The sequence below is a fragment of the Lonchura striata genome, chromosome 2 (assembly GCF_050655825.1).
Source record: "Lonchura striata isolate lonStrDom1 chromosome 2, ASM5065582v1, whole genome shotgun sequence".
NCBI lineage: Eukaryota > Metazoa > Chordata > Aves > Passeriformes > Estrildidae > Lonchura > Lonchura striata.
In genome coordinates this window covers 14,801,759-14,823,663 of record NC_140704.1, presented here as the reverse complement: position 1 = coordinate 14,823,663, position 21,905 = coordinate 14,801,759, and the positions used below count along the sequence as shown (strand labels likewise).

General features: G+C 36.6%; 1 protein-coding gene across 33 annotated transcripts in view; it reads right to left on the bottom strand.

The window, feature by feature from the left end:
• The window catches only part of ARHGAP12 (Rho GTPase activating protein 12), a 75,424-nt gene that overhangs the window by 8,251 nt on the left and 45,268 nt on the right, over nt 1-21,905 (bottom strand). For 10 of the 33 annotated variants that reach the window (XR_014953212.1, XM_085572978.1, XM_085572985.1 and 7 more), the window contains 9 exons: nt 19,123-19,248; nt 15,826-15,900; nt 12,994-13,055; nt 11,304-11,385; nt 9,181-9,303; nt 5,019-5,123; nt 4,588-4,686; nt 1,976-2,084; nt 1,115-1,234 (listed from right to left, as the gene is read on the bottom strand). Coding sequence is in view for 32 of the 33 variants with exons in the window: in XM_085572978.1 (XP_085429104.1) it covers nt 1,115-1,234; nt 1,976-2,084; nt 4,588-4,686; nt 5,019-5,123; nt 9,181-9,303; nt 11,304-11,385; nt 12,994-13,055; nt 15,826-15,900; nt 19,123-19,248 (901 nt within the window). In the remaining variant the exon portion in view is untranslated. The remainder of the gene's footprint in view (nt 1-1,114; nt 1,235-1,975; nt 2,085-4,587; nt 4,687-5,018; nt 5,124-9,180; nt 9,304-11,303; nt 11,386-12,993; nt 13,056-15,825; nt 15,901-19,122; nt 19,249-21,905) is intronic. The other 23 variants (XM_021542980.3, XM_077788820.2, XM_085573001.1 and 20 more) reach the window with 9 other exon arrangements.

Genomic DNA, 21,905 nt, shown 5'->3' with positions numbered 1-21,905 from the left:
CTTTTAAATAAAAACCAAACTCCTCATTCCTTAATGCCTTTATTAAAAATCCAATCATTAGCACGCACATGTACAAGTTAAACTTGGCTTTGTGTTCACTGTTGCCAATGTCAGAAGTTACGTCACTGAGCCATGACATGAATACTAAGTTGTAAAGCAGAGCAAAAAGTCAAAGTCTGGGAATAATGCTCCATTATTCCAAACAAAATTTCCATCATTTACAAGTAAATTATATTTGCAGATACACAAATATATCAAATGCTACATGCAACAGAAGCACACCTGTTAAAAGTATGTGGTGAGGCAAATCACAGTAGGATTTTGTCTGGTATTTGCCTACCCATATGCTATTTTGACCCTAGTAGAGCACCACCTACAAGTCCTGCTAAAGCATACAAATAAATAAATAAATGAAGTTTTACAATGAGTACCAAGTCAATAATTTACACAAACACAGTAACTTAAACCTGTGCAAATACTGTTGTCTCAAATTTCTACAAGTGTGACAAAAAGAAATCTCTCATAACTTTGATGCAAGAGTATCAGTAACACTCTTCATGAAATAATTAAAGCAATGTATACATTCAAAAATGGTTATGGGAAAAAGATGTTTAAGTTAAGACTCCTGTAACCTCATCCTGGTTTTCCTAAATATTTCATTTCTTATGATACGGCACATGATTGTCTGGTTCCACATGGACCAAAACACCCCTCTGAAGGGTGAGCACACGCACTCAGCTTTGTACCCAAAGGGCTGTTCTTTCCCCTGTTTGCACAAATGAGGGTCAGATATCTGGATTTCCAGCTCAGAAGGGTGGAATGCAGTGCTTCTTAGCTAGAGTCCAAGTCCAAACGGGCTCCTGGGCCCCCAGTTTTCACTGCAGTTTGGCCAGCAGTGAGCCGAAGGAGAGGGCATCCTCCGAGCAGTTTAATGGCTAGTAACAGCACCCAGAAGTACAGCAATCACCAGTTCCACTATACATCCAAGACTTTTGTTCAACCAACTATACACACATATTTTACTCTGAAACTAGACCATTTTAACCCCATTTTACACATGAACTACTAAACCCAGCTTTTCAAATTATGTCCTTTGTTAAAAAGGTTCATTTACCCTTAATGTAGCCTTTTTCACGGACAGCTTGTAATGTAGGGCGCCGTGTAAGAAACTTCTTGAGCTTTGTTTTGGTCTTTTTCTGATCTGTGGAGTCTATATTGCTGGGTGCTTTCACTGCTGAAAAGAGAAACACGTTTACCATTACCACCCACAGAACCAACACTGCATTTATTAGCCAAGGAACCAACATTAAATAAAAAACCATTATGATCCAAAATACACAAAAAACCTCTTCAAATTTGCAACGCAGCCCTAATTTCTTCCTTAACTTTCTGAAACTCCTTGTAAATAATATCCATTTCTCAAACTACCAAGAGACAACCCTGTCACTAAAAACTTGCAAAACTAACTAAATGATAGCTTATGTATGGAATTGATGTGGAAATTTAAAAATGCAGCTATGTTTCAAAGCCAGTCCTGCCTCTCTTGAAAGAATTATATCTTGAAAGAAATAAATACTTTTTTGAAAATTACATATAGAGCCTGTAGAGAAAGCAGAGAAGAAAGTTTGCCTGGTAAGTCAGCTACTATTTCTCTGCATCCGACACCTTGAAAATAATTAATTTCACCACTGCTTTTTTCCCCCCATTTTAAATGTGTCATACAACAGGAGCTAAAGATATTTCAAACTTCTTTCCTTCTTCCTCCTTTTTTAAAGTATAATTAAGAAAACATGGAATAAAATTTACCAAGTGGCCTCAAGATGTAGAATAAACTATATTAAGATTGTTTCCAAACTTCAGTAGTTTCATTTTTAGCTGTCCTTTTGAATTCTTCCCTATTTACGCATAACACTGGAGATGTAGAAAATAAAAACTGGCATTGCTAGAAAAAATTAATGGAAATTTTTCAACTCACAACGAAGTTTCTTAGAGTCTTTATTTTCTTTCTCTTTCTCTTTGTCTTGTTTTTCCACTCCAGGGGAATCTGGTACCTCATCATCTAATGCTTCATCAGACTCTATTACCTGTTGGATTTAAGAAGATATGCAGTGCTCAGTTTGCCAGTTCAGAAAGTACAGCATTAACACACACATTTCCTGCAGACAGTTCTACAATCCACAATTTTCCCCCTATCATGACATTCAGTTTGTTCTTTCTTGAACACTAGATGTAAAACATCTTCAGAGACAACACCACTCTAATTTGCAGAGTAATTTTGAGAAATACTATTTAATCATAAAACTGGACACTGAACAAAGTACAAGCAGCCTATCATGATAACACTTCATTACATCAACCAATAAACAACAGAAATTATTTTTGGTTGGGCTTATTTTCCAAATCCAATAGACAAACATCAGCTATTTAATGGTCTGCCACAGAAATGCCTGACTGATAAGAGTAGAAAAAAATTTCTAGAGCATTTTCCCAATTTGTTTTATCTATAAGTAAAATTTTCTTAATAGAAAATAGAACTATCAGTTGGAAAATCTCACTACTGTCAAAACACACTGAATACCCTCTGAAAAATAAGTGTACCAGTGTCTAAAATTCTTTCCCAGTGTTCCTGCTATCTCAGCATATTCTCATTAAACATTGTCAAGTGAAAACATAGACCATGTTGAAGTGTGGAGGCAGATGCCAGTCTGCTGACCTTACCTGCAGCCCAGGCTACGTGCATAACTGCAGACATACCAGGAAATGGGGAAAGAAACTTCCTCAGTTTCAGTACAACATATTCCCTTCCCAAACTGTGCATGTTTTACTTCACTTCAACTGAAGTGAGCTGGACTGCTATGCAGTTGCCAAAATCTGACTGCAGAGTGCCTTCTTTTACAAGGAAGGAAACTGTAAAAATGAGGCAGGGTTGTGTACTCCAGGGCACCAAGCAGCAGCATCACTTCCTGGACTAAGCTGTACTTTAACCTGTAGAGCAGTGTTCCCTTTAAACACCTTCATTCCTGTTCCTTTTCAAAAGCTTTGGATAGCCTTTTTACACATCATAAATCAATATGTTCAATTGCCCAAATAATGTCCCCATTAAGGATCCTCTGCTACTTTTCAAGAGGCCTCAAAGCTTTTTAGGATTGGCATATCTTAAAACTATTAAATGCTTTGGAAAAAAGTCACCTGGGATCTAGTTTGTATGTACTATGCAACAAGTCTAAAGTAATAATGTGGAAATTTCTGTATTTAAAAAAGAGCAGCCACATCCTTTGCTGTTCCTCTCGTACAGGATATTGCCACAACAGCAGCCTGAGGGAGCAAAGAGAACAGAATCTGATCTCCCCTTTCTTTTTGGGAAGGTCTTGTCATGCTAGCAATAGTGCTTTGGCCATGGGAAAGAGACCACAGCTACTATTACCATAAACTTTCCAAAATTAAAAGTTGGCTTTAGATCTAATGGATTTTTGTACCCAAAACTTCAGTGCTTCAAATTATCAGTTAATAATTTTTTTGACTTATGCCTTGTAGTCTTGGCTACCAGCTCCCAGCAGTATACACCACCATTTCCTCCAGAATGCTGATAAACTCTCCTTATTCCCCCATTCCTCAACCTATCACATAATACCTCACATCTCAGCATATCTCAGCCTTTCCATCTTCACTCATTTATAAGGAGGGAAGAAAGGGAAGAAGTGGCCTCAGTTGTGTTATACAGGGCAGACAGGAGAAGGGGTCACTGAGTGACTGGGTGACACTGACTTGCCTGGCCATTAAGGTCATGAGAGACCAGATTAGGAACCTAAACTAGGACTGCTCAGAAAGAAACTCAACCATTCATATTAGCCTGCTGTGTTTTGGTGGAAAACATCCATATGTGAAAAACACTAACAGAGCTAAGAGAAATGAAAGCCACTGACTGGCACTGAAAGCAGCAAAACTGGAGCTTATGGACAGCAGCCAAGCCTGGAACTACTAAAAAGTAAGAATACATATGAAGTACACTTGATAGAGAGCAATATTTTCTGCAAGATCTCCTGCAACTTCTGAATTAAAAAACTGTTAATCCTGTTTGGCAATATCAAAAGGAACTGCTTGAGCACTTCTCTGATAATTAAATACTTGGCATTATGCTGTCAGATAAGAAGAGATAATAGAATATTTTGCCAGGACTTTTAATTTGTACTTCAGTGCAGCCATAGTAAGTGAAGAGCAGCATGAAATGCTAACAGAATGTATGTCATTAAGTTGTCCCCTAGCCATTCTCTCCCTTTCATTCCCTCTCTATCAGAACCTTTCAGATCACTGAGACAGAACAAGTATTTGGCCAGAGAATTTAATTTCTGAGATAGATGTCAGCCCACACTGACTGCATCTTAAGCCAGTGGACCATCTTTCTCCCTTTGCCACTATTAATTATATTTCACTCACCACCACCAGGTACTGCCATATCCTAAAACTCCTGCCTGCTCTCAAGAAAATTAGTAAATGAAGATGCACATGAAACTTTAGAAGTTGTTATATCAATTAGTTTACTAAATAATATTACTGTGATAATAGAACATTCATTATATAAATACATACCTGATTATTGATGGTGTAATTAAGAACTTTGTACCATTCATTAATAAAGCTGTCATTATCTGATTGAATTAAGAGCTCAGTACCTTGGCGGGTTTTTAGCTTTAAAGAAATAAAAACAGATATCATCAGAACAGATAAACACACTAGAGTTCAAAAGTAAAATAATTTAAATCAAATTAAACTTCTCACTGGCAAAACTGTTAGCTAATACACAGATACTCAAAAACATTTACCAGTGAGAATAGCCATCAACACTCTGCTTAATATTGCAAAGCATATCCCATACAGACATTAAAAATAGACATTTCTTGCAGGTACTAAGGTAACAGCTACATTTAAGCAGGTAGAAGTGGATAAAACTCAGTTTTATGAGTTTTGATTTTAAGCTTAAAGAAAATTTCATGCATCAGTAATTGAAGTGCATATAATACCTCAATAACATTCTTTTTGCTGGATTTGTCCTTTGAGGCCCAGTCAATCAAAGCCCCTTTGAGATCCACTGTAAATTCTGGCTTAGACTGATTAACACCAAACTTCTGGAAAAAAAATTATGAACAGTGATGATAAAAGTAAACCTCAGGAAATTCTTTACAGTCTTGCAATCTTTTAAATACAACATGTAATACTTAAGAGTCCATAGAACTTAGACCAGATACAGTACTTTGCCACCAATCAACAGGTATGACACCAGGAATTCAAAAAACCTTCCACAGAACAACTCTTAAGCACATCTGCTACAAGCTGCTCAGCTTAAAGCCCTCAAATTCCACAAATTGAAATGCCAATCAGATTCCAGCAGAGATTTTTTTTTTCTATCACAAACAGCAGAAGTCCATACAACATTTGATTGTAGCTTGATTTTAGCCAAGATATAGTTTGTATATTTATCTATTTACAATTTTTCTAAAAACATTTACCCCCACAACACTTTTATACTTTTCTGTAGTGCTTCTATTGCTATACTGGAGCAGTCCTACCAAGTAAACAGAACTCACTGTCGGTCTACTGAAGAGCAAATAAGCAACCCTTCAAACAATTTGGAGGAAAACCTTAGGGAGCTATTCTTACTTCCTACCTTCACATTTATATTAGGTATCCGAATTTTTTAGAATAAAGTACTTTTACTATGATTTCAACATACACCACATAGCTTTGAAATGTAATTCCTCAAGGAAACCAGTTCAGTGGCCCACACAAACAAAAAGCTCTATTTGCAAGAGACATGAGTAAAATATGGAACAGGGAAAGCTGGAAGTCACTCAGTTATAGGACAGAAATCTCATGCTGTAGTTCCAGGGAAAGCTTGTAGCATCTGCTCCCCCAGGAATGTTCTTATTTCTTCACAAAGACTTTGATGTGTGATGCTGTTGCTGTGACAGCTCTGGGGGCCCTCCTAAGCCCCAGGACAAGCTCCTTGCTGCAAACACAAGTTTCCAGCCTGCACGAGAACAGCCATACCCACGGGGAGAAAAGATGGTTCAGAAAACAGGACTAATCTGCTGCTTCTGATTAAACTCCCAGCATGGATGTTAATTAATGCTAATTGTGTTTCAGAATGGCTGTTTACCACTAGAAAATCTCTACGTCTGGAGTCCTAAATGCAATGAAGTGTTGAATAGAAAGCAGCATCTTAACTTCTTTATTTTACCCATGAAATATCAGAACAGGGCTGTACTTCTATTTTACCCAATGCCAATTAGCACTTGGGAAAAAATTTCCCATCGCCTTTCACTTTCTAACTTAATTCTCAGATACCTCATCCAAGAACATTTCTTATTAATTATAGTAGAGCTTTTGAGAGAAGCCCAGTTCAGCAGCAGAGTCCACAGGAACAATCTCTGGGCCATTTTGGCTCTTGCAGCAGCTGCCCAGTCAGAGAGAAAGTCACAGAACTGCTGCACACACATGCAAAGTGTCCCAGACACACTTCCTGGCAGTCTAGATCAATCTTGCTGCATGTTGGAAAAAAAATTAAATCATTTTATAGAGTTTGGCACTGGAGAGAACAGGAAACTAGTGTCAAAGTCCTCTACAGGATTGGGGGCAGGGGGGTGATTAGTTAAAACTATGGCCCACATGATGCTGAGAATCACAGGACAGGACTTGCTACAGGTGACATCAGCACATAACAAGAAAAAAATGTTACCTGTCAGTGCTGTTTTGACCAACAGAAAAGCCCTCCACTACATTAGCTTGCTGAACCCACACCTGACAGATCACAGCACTACCTCCTACAGATACCTACACTGTACACATCTTTTTGGCCTGACTCCCCTCAGCATTTCAGAGAAGCACAGAAGAAAGTAAAAACTAAAACCAAAGGGGAAAAAAAAATACTTTTACCACTCTTTCACTCAAATGTTGGCCAAAGTGCTGTGTGAAATCCAAGGGTGGGGAAACTCAGGCAAATAATCCAGCTACCCTGCAAAGCTCTTCTTAAACACCAACACATTACATATTTGTCACAACCTTTTTATTCAAGGACATTTTAAGTTCAGCATGCAGGCTCTCCTTTGAGCTTTCCTGTCAAGGTTCTTTTCTGCTCCTGGATCTATAAAAATGAGATGCCAGCAGTCATTTCCCTCCTTAAAGCTTTCAGTAGCAAATGCTGCACAGGGCTGCTCACACAACCTGCACACAAAGCTTGCTGAAGGCAATTGAACCCTTCTGAAGACAGAGGTCAAAAAAAGCCTTTCCTTTTGCATCTGTTGCCACACAGATATTAAGTTTGCTTTCTCAAAACAGAGTGCTACCTAGCCAGCACCAGTCATGAGAAATCCAGCTCTTACTGAGCAGACACCTTACTCTTACTGGATTTCTTTTTTGAGTGCCTGGGAATTTTGGTAAGGGCAGCAGTGTAAGATAGAAAGAGGGAGAGGTCTATAAGTGGTGCTGCCAGCTGTCCTAGATACAAACTGTCCCACAGTCACTTCTGATGCCTTTTTTTAGACAAAAAACATAGTCATGGGATGAACTTATGCTGGTTGTATGGGAGAGGTAACTTTGGAAAGAATAGGGTGTTTGCTTTATATAGAATAGATGCTGTGCAGCTTAAGGACAGCCTTGAAGATGTGTACTGACATCAATAAATAGAAGGCCTTTTCAATCTTTTCAGGATTTTCTTTAAGTCCTGAAAGCCTGCACAGGGAGACAGCACACAGTTTGTACTGTGACACATTCTAGCATTCTTTGGAAACAGAACTGGAAGTTATTTAAGACTTTGGATGTACAAATGACATCTGACATTCTTGTAATTCTGCTTCTAATTAGAGTTGGGTAGGATGTTTTCATTGCAAGTTCTCCTCATCCATGGAAGGACTGTGGAAAGAAAGCTGTGGAGACAGATGCATCTTTTTGGCTGGCAGGGGAGTTTCAAAACAACAGCTTAAGCAAAAAAAAAAAAAAATTCTTTATCATCACAGCAAAATGATGGATTGTTCTTAAAGCAGACTGATAGGACCATTTAGATTTCAAGAAGTTCTCACAAGAGCATCTGAGCTCCTGCATAATCAGCAATGCAATACTGATGAACTGCAGCAATGTACACAACATCCTTGGCTAAAATCACAGTTGTGTAACATCCACAAGAGTTTGCTCAGATGAATCTTGAAGAGCATCTATTTCCTTGATGCTTGGGAAGTTTACAAGCCTGGTTTGCCACCACTGCACTTGTCACTGAGGACATGTCCCTATTACAGAAAGGTGACAAATGAATCCTTCTAAGCAGTTACAATTTTCTTTGCTTTATGAAGCCCTGTCATTTTGACAATAATACATCTCATTCACACCAAAAACTGAATGAAAAATACTTTTTAAAAACATCCAGATCTCCTTATAATAAGTAGCCTTTTACAAGGCTACCAAACTGTTCACAAGTTGTCTGTTCCAGGCTTCCACATACAGAGCAATTAATTTCACAAACAAGAAAAAGACAGTTGCATAATTTTAAACATGAAGTTAATTACTGAATTTTTGATAGGCAGCTCTTCTGTGCTTGGCATTTTCAAAACATAATTACAGATGCTTAAATTACATATAAAAATCAAATTATTACATATAAATTTATAAATTTACATCAGCTTTCTGAATGTGGAATATAGCCAGAACATCCTTGTGCTCTTTTCCTTTCACCCCCTTATGCATAACATTTACATTTTTGGGTATTCCCATTACAGCTATAATTATCAAACACCATGTACACCATTGTATCAAAGGTATCATAGGCACCATACAAAGACTCCACATTAGTTGTGTTAGAATGAATTAGACAAAATATCTGTTCAAAAACTCAGAATATCATGCTGCTTATTAGTTAAGGCACTAGTGGTTCAAACAGTAGGCAAATTTGGGATTATAATTCTAGCACCAATGAACTACATATACTTTCTACTTTGTTCCAGTGGAACAATTACAGGATTATTGTAATAAACTTGTGTTAATTTGCCCCTTGGATGACTTTCAAAAACAGCAAACAAGATACATGTGCTGTTATATGAAGTGTCAAAACTAAATCTTGAAAAAAATCAAATTTACTTTCAGGATTAGTGGCAAATAGCCTTACAGGGACAAGAGACATGCAACAAGAACACATACAGTGACAGCTGAAACTTGGGCAGAGTTTACATAGGTGACAGCAGGTCGATGACTGAGAGCATTTTTCCAAGAAGAAAGCAGCGAGAGCAAGAGCTCAGGAATTGAGCCCCCTTGGCAAAATGACTTGATGAGAAAAAGGAAGAAAAGTGATGAAGTCAAAAAACAATGCACAAAAAAAGAAGATATGGTTATATCAATCACTAGGCGAATGCTAAGTATTCTCGTAAGGTGAAGAAGAAATATAATTCTTATCATATGTCAAACTGTTAGACTTTGCTTCACCTTATTAAAATATGGACACAGAACAAAGTTTGAGAGGTGAAGTGGAATTTTGAATACCTAAAAAATAAAAAAATTGCCTACAGAGACCAATAAGAGTGTGTGCTGAACACTCTGACATATCTACAAAGTCAGCTATGATTACGCAGGTGTAAAACATTAGGAGCCTGAAAGATATTTTTGCTTAATATTTTCAGCTTCATTTTATTGTTTGTACTGTTACTATTTATTTTGCTGACCCTACTCTAGTGCTTTACAATACACACAATTAACACTGTCTCACAGAAATACTCTGACTATGGGACTTCCGTTCCACTTAAATTATCAAAAGAATTTACACATTTTTATTTTTAAATTTACTTGTTAAGATATTTATTTATTTTTAATTATTATATCTGGTACAACATGACTTACACTAGTGTCCATAAATCATGCAATGATTTATTGTCCGTTATTTTATGGATAATTAATTTGGGCACACATCATTTATAACATTATTATTTATTCATGAACTGTTTAGCATTGTTTTAATGATATCAATATACATTTGAAAAGGACAGTTCTTTTGATTTACAGCCACACCTGAATTAAGAGTATTAGTAGCTGTAACTGAGATTTTGGAACTTGACTAGTTACGTAGGCAGAACTTTTACTTTGTAATATGCCTATTAATATCTGTAAAACTAAAACACTTTTTGGATCTTTGGCTGCAAAAGTCAATCACAGAAGCCACCAAAATCCACTTCCTGCCATACAGTGGAATTTGCCTTCTTTCACGCCTTTCATCTTTGTGGTTTTCCTTTCCTCTGTCTGCTTGATCATCTTGCCCAACTTTATTTATCCATCCTCATCTATTTTTTTCCAACCACCCCTTCTACAGAAGGAGGGAAAAATAAATTTACAGGTCTGAAAAAAACTCAATACTAAAGAAAGGAATTGTCAATTTCAATTCATTATCCATAATGAAGCCCAGCAGGAGAAAGTGAGCCAAGAAGAAAGAGCAGTAAAGCACAGTACGATAGCACAGATCTGTAAGAGACAATTTTGCTGGAATTCACAAGACAATGCATGGAAGTAATGAACACTGGCTCTGGCCTGTCTTCACTTATTACAGGAGATCCACAGAGTTTAATGTCAGACCTCTAAAGGAGGCTATGAAAGCCACAGATAAAGAGCCATTTCTATACCTATTAATGCAGGAATGCAGCTGGATGAATACAGCAAATTTAATGACAGTGCTATTACACTAGAGGTGATAAAAAATTGAATAATCATCCTCTCCAGTGTGATGTTTCACTTTTGGTCTTCATCAGACAACAAAATAAGCACAAGTGCTTGTCATGCACTATGAAGACCTAGAACAAAATATGGAATCCAGCAAGACAAAGACTAAATCATAAGACAACAACACTGCATTGCTCAAATGGGGTAATGCAAGAAGCCATACTATTTTCTTTATTATATGCATCACATTCAAAATTACCTGAAGTTTTCAAAAAAAAAAAAAAAATCCAAGAATGGTAAAACATACAAACTGACAAACACACTAGTAAAGAACACAAAAGTATTTGGCCTGGAGAAATAATGTCCAGCCTAAGGAGCACCTCAATGTTATCAGTCTCTTTCCTGTCAAAAATACATACATATGGTTTTCTTCTTGCTCTACATCATAATTACATTACGGTTATATTAAACTATTTTCTTGCCAACTTCTACACAGGTTTTTTTCTGTGTTAGGTATATATATATATAGGTGTTTAGGCCCTGCAAATAAGAGTGCTTTAGTTTATTGTGCTTTACATGACTAACACTTCAGGGAGGGTGAGGGCTGTTCCTGGGCTTACCCAGCCAGTTCCACTTCCTTGGGTTTTAGTGAACAGCAGTGATGACCCTTGTAATACTGCCCATGATGACATCCAATTCTTTCTGTAAATAATTATAAACAAACATAAAATAAATTTACTCTGAAAGCAGATATTTAAACTGTCGATCATTGTTGCTCAGCTGACCTGTATGTTAATATAGTTAAGCACATATATAGTCATTAGTGGCATCAGTAAGTCTTAATTGCTATCATATTTGTAGAAGGAAACATATGCTCACAATCCCAGCCTGACCATCAAAGTCTAAATCAAACAAAGCTAATTAGTAGTAGAAGCAGTACACCAAGAGAAACACCATGCAATTATAATTTCAAAGGGGCTAATCTGGAACGCTCAGCTCCCTGTGTACTTAACAGATCATGCCAAACTACTGCATAATTCTGAAATCCATTGATCTGACATGCAACTGTCCCATATTCATGCAATAAGTTCATTTATATTGGCAAAAAAGTATTTCCTACACATCAGAAAAATTAAGAGAAAGACGAGTTGTTCCAGTTGTCTGACTATTTGATTTTATGCCAGCAGGCCCATCCTCTTTGGTTATTAAAAAAAAAACCTTGACAAGTCTTGAATATCTATTCCCATTACCCAACATGAATTATTACTTAACAGCTCTCAAAGTGACAGCATAGCCACAATGCATCTTTCTGTTCAGCAGTGCAACAATCCAGATCAATGATTCCAGCAGATGCAACATGAATGATGACAGAACATTGTAGCAGCAGCAGCTCACACACGCTGCTGTCTACCCAGCCCTACAAAACTCTTAGAAGCAGCTCTGAGGAACCAAACTGAAGGTCAGATGTGCTGCTCAGCTACACTGGACTAGGTCAGGGTGGCTCTACAATAACAGCTGGGTGGTGTTGGCTAGTTAATCCTCAAAACGAGCATGCTTCGTGTATCACAAGTCTGGGAAACACTGAACTAGATATAACACACTATTAGATCTAAAAGATTGTATTAACCAAAAAACAATAAAAAGGGGAAAAAAGGCAAGAAACAAATCTAAATTAACTCTGAGGATGTGCCACACCTCTGCAGTATTTGCTATTGATTCAAAACACCAGAAAAGTAGTCAGACAGCATCACCTGATTACACATTATGATTTATAGTGCAAATTGCTGCCTGGGACACAGAGCAAAGTTAGAAATGAGGTCACTCATCAGCTACAGGAGACTGATGTTTGGCAATGCACTGCTCCAAACCCTTCACAAGCACGGAGAAAGAAGAATTAGGGTGCACATGGATGTACACTCCTTGGAAGTTAAAGGACAACAAGTGAAAGTCTGAAAGCTCCTCTTATACTGATTTTATCCAAGGAATAAGACACACTATAACCTATACAGATTTGTTTTTCAGTAAATCAATCAGTCAATCCCATTTTAAAGAGCTGTCTCTCATCAATACACCTTCAGGAAATTGCTGGCCTGTGTGAAGCCTTGATCCATGAGCCTCTGGCTCTCTGCAGTCCATTAGCTTTGGCTCACTGGGACAAACACATGGGGTAAGGTTAAGCTGTGTTACACAGGAACACCTCTAAGGGAAATTCAGACAAAAAGCAAGAAGTTGCAAACCCCAGTATGCTGTCATCATAAAAAGACCTTTGATAAACTGTAAGCACATGTACTTTTAAAGTCCAAGACTTACCGAACTTTCTTCCCATTTTCTGTGATTTTTGTCACATTTAATAACCCATACTTTTCTTGACCCTGTAAGATAAAAGTAAAACATAATAAATATAAAAGGAAGTCTGCTTCTATTAACATCACAGAAGTCCAAATAATCAATTTCTGGCAGTGAGCCATCTTTACTCATGTCATAACTTCAAGAAACTGTCTTTAAGCAGATTTAAATATTCAGAGATCAGCAAAATCAAAATTCCTCTGGGAAAGTACTTATTACCATTCAGAGGGTAAAAAGCTTTCCTTCAAGACCAAGGTTCTTTGGACAATCCAAATTAAATAATTTGTGAAAGTAGTGAAAATTATGAATGTAAAATTTACAATGATTTGCAAAATAATAATATAATAATAGCACAGTAGTCCTTTACTAAAAAAGGAGGTGGCTGACCAAAAACCAGCCCGGATTCCAATATAAATTCTCCCTATTAATTTTAATATAATTTCTTATTTTAAATAAAACATGGTCAATGTGCATAAAAAATTAACATATTCATGTTAAAAACAGAAGAGTGAAGCATTTCTTTGATGTCCTCTTTTTTCTTATCCCCATGGAAAATAGCAGAATTTTAAACTACTTAGTTATGTCTTGTTGATGAAAACCATCTATATTAGCATGTCTACAAAAGAATTTGAAGACCAGTCAGTGATTGGTGGGAGAAGAACACTGCTGAACAAGAAGGCTATTTGCAAGTTTGAAATATTTGAAGTGAGTATTTCTAGTCTCTCATAATAAAATGAAGGAATGTTCAAAAAGCATTCTAGCAGAAAAAGATTAACCTAAACTATCACCTTAAGATGAGGTATCAAAATCTACCATTTTTGTCTGACACCCCAGCCTTGTCTGACCAGCTAGTGGTGTTAGAAGAATGCTAAATTATTTTACATCATCAATTCCTTTTCAGTAACAGCTTCTAAAGTTCCTAATGTGTGTAATAAGCTATTAGTTGAAACAATCAACTAGGGAATGGATCCAAATTAGCTTTATCATTAAAATAATGACCTCAATTCTAGATCAAATGAAACCAGAAGATAGATCCTCTTCAGAATTTTCCTCTAAATCTCAAATTTAAATGGACCATAACTTCACAATACAATTTTGAAGAAATTTTTTTTTTGCTGGGATACCATGGACAACACTCTTATCAGAGACATAGATCTGTTTTTCATGGACTTTAAAAATTCTACCTGCATGATTCAAGCCCAGCACATAAAATACAGAAAAGACACATTATTAAGTCTTTTAGCTGGTGGATCAGATGTTACTTTAGTGCAGTGGTAACTGCTGCTCTTACTCAGTTTAATATCTTCACCAGGCTGAAATGCTTCTCCAAGCCAATAACATAAGCATTATTTTTCCAAAACTGGTATTTTTTATAACATAAGAAGTGAGCTCCTCTCCTCATCCACTCTCCAAAAGGCCAAACAAATGAATCATCCCATTCTTTAGACTACTCTATTTGTGATCCATGTGGACCAGGGACCAGCAGTGCCAGGTATTACACCCTTTTAACCAACTTTAACAGGCTTTTAACAAGCAGAACAGCCTGTTACCAACTTTCACAGTGATTGAAAAACTTGTGCTCACTTCCCAAAATAAATCATGGTTTTAGTCAATTACCCACAGTGGAACCAGTGGGGATGTTCCAGAGTATTATTCAGAGAAAGTATCATACTGTTACTTAGCAGCAACACTAGGGGGTACTAATGGGAAAATTAATGGAATCAAGAAAAAGAAGAGGAAAGCAGGCTAAGGATCAAAATTCTCAAAAATGTATCAGCTTTCTTTGGAATATTTGAATCCCAGATGTTTTTTCTATTACCTAAATCAGGAGTGAGCTCTTCCACAAAATATAGTTTCAAAATTTCAAGTTTTGAGTCATATTTAATGAAATTAGATTACATGCAGCAATAATTGCTTTTGTGTAAGGCTATCAGCTGTGCTTGCTTAATAAATGTTTATTTTATTGAAAAACTGTTTGAAGTGTTGTGAGAATGGATTATCAGGACTAAGCCAGAGAACTATTCCCCTGCACAGAGAGTAAGGAAGAAACGGGAGAAGCTGTGCCTTTAATGCCCTGAGCTACCTATCAAGGGGCTGGTAAAACTGACCAAGTTACTTATTTCAATGCTACTGTAGTACAGTTCCAAAATTTATATATATATATATATATATATATATATATATATATATATATATATATATATATATATATATATAAAAATGAAGTTTTTTTAATAATTTCCTGCTGTTTAAAAAGGAATGATTCACATTTTAAAAATAAACTGAAATTTAAAAAGCTATTTAGCAGGCTAAGGTTTTTCTCCCAGAAGTTATTCTACTAAATTAAAAGGACACAGTTTATTCATGCCAGGTCCCTTATGTCTCTTTAAGAAGATTGAAACACAAGCCAAAATTAGATATCAACTATTACTGACTAACAGTAAGGGATTCTCTGAAGAGGGAGAATTTTCTGTTTTTACCTTTCTAGATGCTCCTTAAGATGTGACTGTTGAAAGAAGCAAACTGAGTTCTACATAATTAGGCACAATCTGGCCACAGTGATTTTTTGTTTACTTAATCTACTATCATTAAGTTGCATTGAAACCAAGGACATTCACATTTTTTTCCTGAAAGCAGAGCTAGATGTAATGCATTCCTTTTAAAATGCAAAGCCTTCAAAAAGTTTTACCCCATTATTTTTCCCAAGAAAAAGAAGGCTTGCCCTCAATTCTCTAATCATTAATAGCTCAGTTTCTACAACATCTATTTATTTATTTAAACATTTTGCATACTGACTGTGGCTTGATGTTTTGGTGAAGAAGGAGATGATTCATTTTCTGGAAAACTGGCCTTAGAAGCAGTTGATGATTCCTATAAAATTCAAATAGACAATGTCAACAGGTACTGATATTATTACTATTAGTACTAATACTATTATCTTCCACACAATTATTTTATTTTTTTAACCTAAAGATGCTTTCTCTCTCTCTTTCTTTTTACACACTCATAGATTAGAAAAGTACTTCTTTTAGGAATTCATAATATTCTCAGTTACATTCTAAACTTACTTAAACAGTGTTTAGGATTGCAGACAACACTCAAACTGGGTTAATAAGTACATAACCATTTGAAAAAAAGATGTTAGTACATGCTGCATCAGCTTCAAGCAAAGCCTTCATCCTTATAAAGGGTAGATTTTTGTATGACATTGCTATCAAATTAAAATGTATATTTAAAATGATTACAACATAGCATATACAAATACTATGATTTTAAAGAATACAATATGTTTCTATGTGGTTATGCACAATAAATACAAGATTAGTATTAAAAAATTATATATGTAGAAAAACACATACCAACTTTATTAATTTTTGCGACTCATGATCATTAATCTCCTTTGATATAATCAAACACTGAAAATCACTAGAGATTTGGGGTTTTGTTTTGAACTGTTTTAACTACAGACCAAAATAAAATACTTAATCTCTGAAAACTAGAAAAATTGCCCATCTGGAGCAACAAAAAAAAAAAAAAAAAAAAAGGCATGTGTTTTCTCTGAAGTAATGAAAGTAATGAGTGCCTTGCACAAACACCCTGCTTGAAAATCTGGTAAAGAATTTCAAATGGAAGAAAAACATCACTTGTTCTCTGTTACTGTTAGCACATTTCTCCCCCTCTCTCTTTTTAAATCCCTTGATAGCTCTCCTAAACCCAGTTTGCTTTTGCAGCATTACATAGCACTCTGCACCTAAATCCACCTAAAAGTGGCCCACTAGTTCTTTTAGTAGCATAATAACAGAGAACTTTAGCACTCCTAAGTAGAACAGCCTAAATGTTCCATATTTTCACATGTCTGCAAAGAAAAAAAGTTCAAGTTTAAAAAATCAATTGTCCCTTCCAGTAAGGTTTTTTTTTTTCCTATGCTTACCAAATTTTTTAGCTGATGGTTCTACCCAAATATGTGACAGAGCCAATAAATTGTTAACCAGAATGTTTGGTATCATCAAATTCCCATGAGTCCCAGCAACCCACACTTTCACTCTGACACATTTCAAGTACTCTTTTGCCCTATTTTCATACCATCGAGTTCCATTGTTTTTCTAGGAAAAAAACAAATAAGGAAAATAAACAGAAAACAGTTTCCCTAGGAGACAGCTAAAAAAAAAGTTTGGGGTTCATGTGCCCATCCAGAAAAATACCACTTGCTTTCCTTTCTATTTCATTTGAATTTGAGGTAGCTTTCATACAGCAAAAGCAACTCTGGAACAAGAAATCCAGTATTTGTGGTAATGAAACATTCCCTTTCCACATACTAATTTAAAACAGAATATATTAACAGTGTGCCTGCTAGCGGTAATAAAACAGCTGCATTAATGAACTAAAAATTATTTGTCTTTCCATAAAACATTAGTTTATTGCTCCACTACCTGTTTTAAATTTTCTCAAAGCCTTAATGTTATGCTTCATATAAACTATTTTCTTCTTACCAATAAAAAACACATGCTGCCTACATGTTTGGAAACTGTTAAAGGAGCTTTAGGCTGCTGACTTAAGACTTCACAAATGCAGCTCAAATAGAGTTTATTTTGGTTATTACCCATAACATTTGTGCATTTACATGTTTGCTTCACTAGGTTTAAGTTATTGATATGTGAACACTGACCCTTAAAGAAATGTAAACAGCTCCACTAATTCAATGTTTTACAAAAGCTTCTTTATTCAGTGCAGCAGTTCTTTCCAAAACATTCAGTACATCTTATGCCAAAAAATAAAAAGTTTAGTCTTCTTTAAAAGCGAAGCCACAGCTTTAAGCTATCTCCAACAAAAATCGTTCATACCTGTGAAGCATAAACTGTACATGAGGCTAGAAGTGTCCACTCAGCTTTGATTTATCAGGGATCCATCTAGGCTTGGCTCAGGGAGTGCCACAACACACTGAGTGCAGAAGGATGCATGAGGCAGAGGAGGAGGAGGAGGAGGAGGAGGAGGAGGGAGGGGAAAGGAGAAAGGAGCAGCAGCAGGATCTCAGAATGGAGCTGAATTCACGCCGAGAGGTGCAAAGTCTCCAGCCAAGCACGGCCCACTGCCTCCTCAACCCCACACATGATCTATCCCAAAGTGACAACTCAAAAGCTCAAGATCAAATCCAATAAATCCTGTTCTGAAAAGCTAAGTCAACTCATGGAAAGCAAGTCCATTAAAATGGATACAACAGGTCGAGCAAGTAACTGGGCAGCAAATCCATTGTCATTACAACTATTGTGTTTTGTCCATTCAAGTTTGGCTTTGACATGTGATTAAACAAGACCACTCACAAGCTTTTCCTTACATTTTCAAATCTGCAGTAATTTAATTCTTTTTCCAGAATTTTAGGAAAAGGGAGCTTACAATGCCATTTCTTGGTATTTAATTTTGGGAAGTTTGTGCTAAGATTTCAGCACTACCAAGTTATTTCATTTTCCAGCTATCTTAGGATGGAAGTTACAGAAACCACCATGTCACCACTGTACAGCTCCCATTTCAGTTGCTCCCTGCTCAGCTCACATCACCTCTCCTGACCCATAGGCAGAACGGCCCAGCACAAGCAGAAATGGCAAAGAAAAAGGTCAAAGCAGAGGGAGAGCAAGGGAAAGGTCCTGCCTCCTTGCTGGCCTAAACAGCACCTCTCACTTTCTCACAGAAAGAACATGCCCTAAGAATGGGCAGAAACCAGCTTTTGTTGTTACTCACCCACAGCATTTTCCAGACTAAGCACCAGCTCAGCTGTGGAGAGGCTCAAAGCCAAGTGTTTCAGCACTTTCAGTACTGTCCTCTGCCCTTCAATAACACTATCACAACCCTGTTGTAACCATGCACAGGTTTTCCCCTGAACTGCCACTAATTAAAATACTTCTAGGACAATAAAAGAGGTACTATTCACAAAGTAACAGTAGTGACGTTATTGAACAGCCCTTGTTTTTGCCACAATGATACAAGAGACCAAAAGAAAAACGAAATTTCAGAAATTCAGGCATAGTAACTTCTGGTACATTAAATATGTCAAATATCAGAAATCAGTGACCTTTCAGCATGCTGATAACTTGCTCCTACCTTGTCGTTGGTATCCAGCACAATTGTGCTGTGCCTCCATTTTGTTAAAACTATTGGTTCCTGTAGCCTCCTGTCCAGACTCCTACTCTTTATTATATCTCTCTGCTGCTGTGGTGAAGCATTATACTAAAGAAAAGAAAAATAAAATTGTAAGTAGGATCTAATTCATGCAAACAAGACCTGGACATACCACTCATATGCCTAAATAATGCAAATTTTCAGACTCCTGATATCACCACCCAAGGGCATGAAAACAGCCTTGGTTTTATTCTGCATTTAGTCTTCAAGAATTGTCCTTTCTCCTGTAGTCCTCTCTGAAACAGTAACTAAGACTGGTGTGTTGGGATAATACACACAATTGACAGAGAGATATTTGATTTCTTCTGCAGCAGATGCTGCCGATTTTGCAACTCAACAGGTACTGAGAACCACCAAGGAATTACAGCCAGTCTTCATATTGCATTGACAGTTCTACAGCAACTGACCAGCTCTTGTGTAAGGAAAAGAAAATCTATTATCCTGCAGTAAGATACTTAGATTTTTATTATTGCCTGGTATGACTCTCTTTGACCCAAAGATTTGGAATGCCTAAGGAGAGGAGACACGAGGGTGAGGACTTGCTTTTTCAGAACAAACAGATCAAATTGCTTATAAAATAATTTGCTGGTGTGGAATGTACTTACCACATACAAATGTACACATTCCATAAACATGGAAGATAAATATTTAGCAGGAAATAATTTTAAGGCCTAGCTGAGCTGTAACGACCAAGAAGAGACTATATTTATCTAACACAGGTTTTCTAGTAACTCAAGAGTATGCAAACTCACAGAGAAAATATGAGGGTCATGAGAAGGACAGAGCATTTAACTAGATCTCACAATTGCAGCATATTTTTCATTAATAGCGTTGCCATTTTACATCATAACAATATATTATAAAAAGTTCTAAAAATATTTTAGACAAAGTGTTATACTGAAAACAGAAACCAGAAGAGACAACATCAGTGTATGGGGATTTTAAGCAATTTATTAAAATCTCATTCTTTTTAGTCAGTATCAAAAGACTAAAATCCACACATAGAAAGAAACTTAAGGCAGCATTTGTGGAGTCACATAAAGCACTAGAATCCACTAGGTAGGAAACAACAAAGAAAAGTGAAGTGCTTCTACCTAAAGCAATAACCTCTGCAAGGACACTGAGTTCCATAGTTTAGTTCTGATTCCTGCTATAAGCTCAGAGCCTCAGGTGTTCAAAGGCAGAATAACCTATACCTGCACATACCAACAAAACAAAGCATTGCAAGGTTTAATCTAAACAACATAAACACTAAATCTAACCAAAATTGTGTAATACAATTATATTTATTGCCCAAATAAAGAACCAGCATTACTACTGTTATAGCACTCACAATGCTTGAGTTAGCTTTGTAGTTTACTATGAACAGAGTTAATGTTCCAATAAGCTAACAGATGCTTAAAAGCTAAATAACTTTAGCATTTTGTTACATTATTTCAATATGCACAAGACTAGTAAAACACTTCCAAGTGAATGGATGTTGCAGTACTGAGAATAAAATTTGGTAGTTCATGTATAGACAGAAACATATCAGCTGTCACTGTAGAAAGTCACTTCTGAGTCTGCCTTTCTACTGGCTTCAGCACATTCCCCCTCACAGGACAACTGGTGAGGTTTAACCAGCTCCCAGCTTGTCTCCTTGTTAAATCAAAAGCTGAGCTGTGATACATGCTGAAAGGACCCTAGTGCTCCACTTGCTTTCTTGTTATAAGGAAATATCCACTCTGCCAGAGCTCCTGCAACCCAAACCACAGCAGCACACTGAGCAATGTGCAGCAAAACTGCCTGCCAGCAAAACTAAAATCTAAACATTTTCCAGCAAACTGTGTCTAAATCACAAAGGATGCAGCAAACAGCATTCCTTGCAGCAGCTCTAACCCATTTAAGTGGGCAATTCCAACACATTTCTTGCTATGAAACATAACTGCTTCTTTCAGAAAGAGATTTACACATTACTGACACTAGTATACATTATTTATGGAGATTTCCATGCACTTTCCATTTGAGTAACTCAAGGAATTTAACAAACAAATATATCTTTTGAAGTAATTTATCTTGAATTTAAGTACATTTTAAAAGTTAGGATACAGGCACAGGTGGTTTATATTTAGTGGTTCTTTTGATACTATCACAAGCCACAGGAGTTAACTTCTCTAACAGACAACCCCACCTTGAAGGAGAAAGGAACTGTAACATGAAATTCAAGTTTTACTAAACATATTTAACAAGAAAACAATGCAACAGTATAGGGAGCTCATCAAAAAAGCACTGCTAACAACTCAGGAACACTGAGCTCTATGCATGTTAGCAGATTAAATAATTTGCATTGGTGATACAAACAGTGTTAGTAAACTGACAAGTCTTTAAAGGGAACATTTGACATTTTTGCCCCATTTTCTCACAATAGAAACTTAAAGTAATTTTTTTTTTCTCAGATGTCTATGAGGTTTTTTTGTTTGTTTTATTCATTATAAACCATAAAACACACTGTGGGGAAGGGTGATGTGGAAATAAAGTTTTATGTTTCTGGGCTCAAGACAAGTCTCCACTTTTAAAATACATTAATTGGTCTGTGATGTCCAAAGAGAATCAGAAGGAGATGGAGGCACCACTCCCTACTCCTCAATGTCCAGCAGAACTCATCATCCTCTAGACCAGGCAGTGTCCACTGGCCAGGGAGAGGTGGCCAGACTGGAAGGCTCACC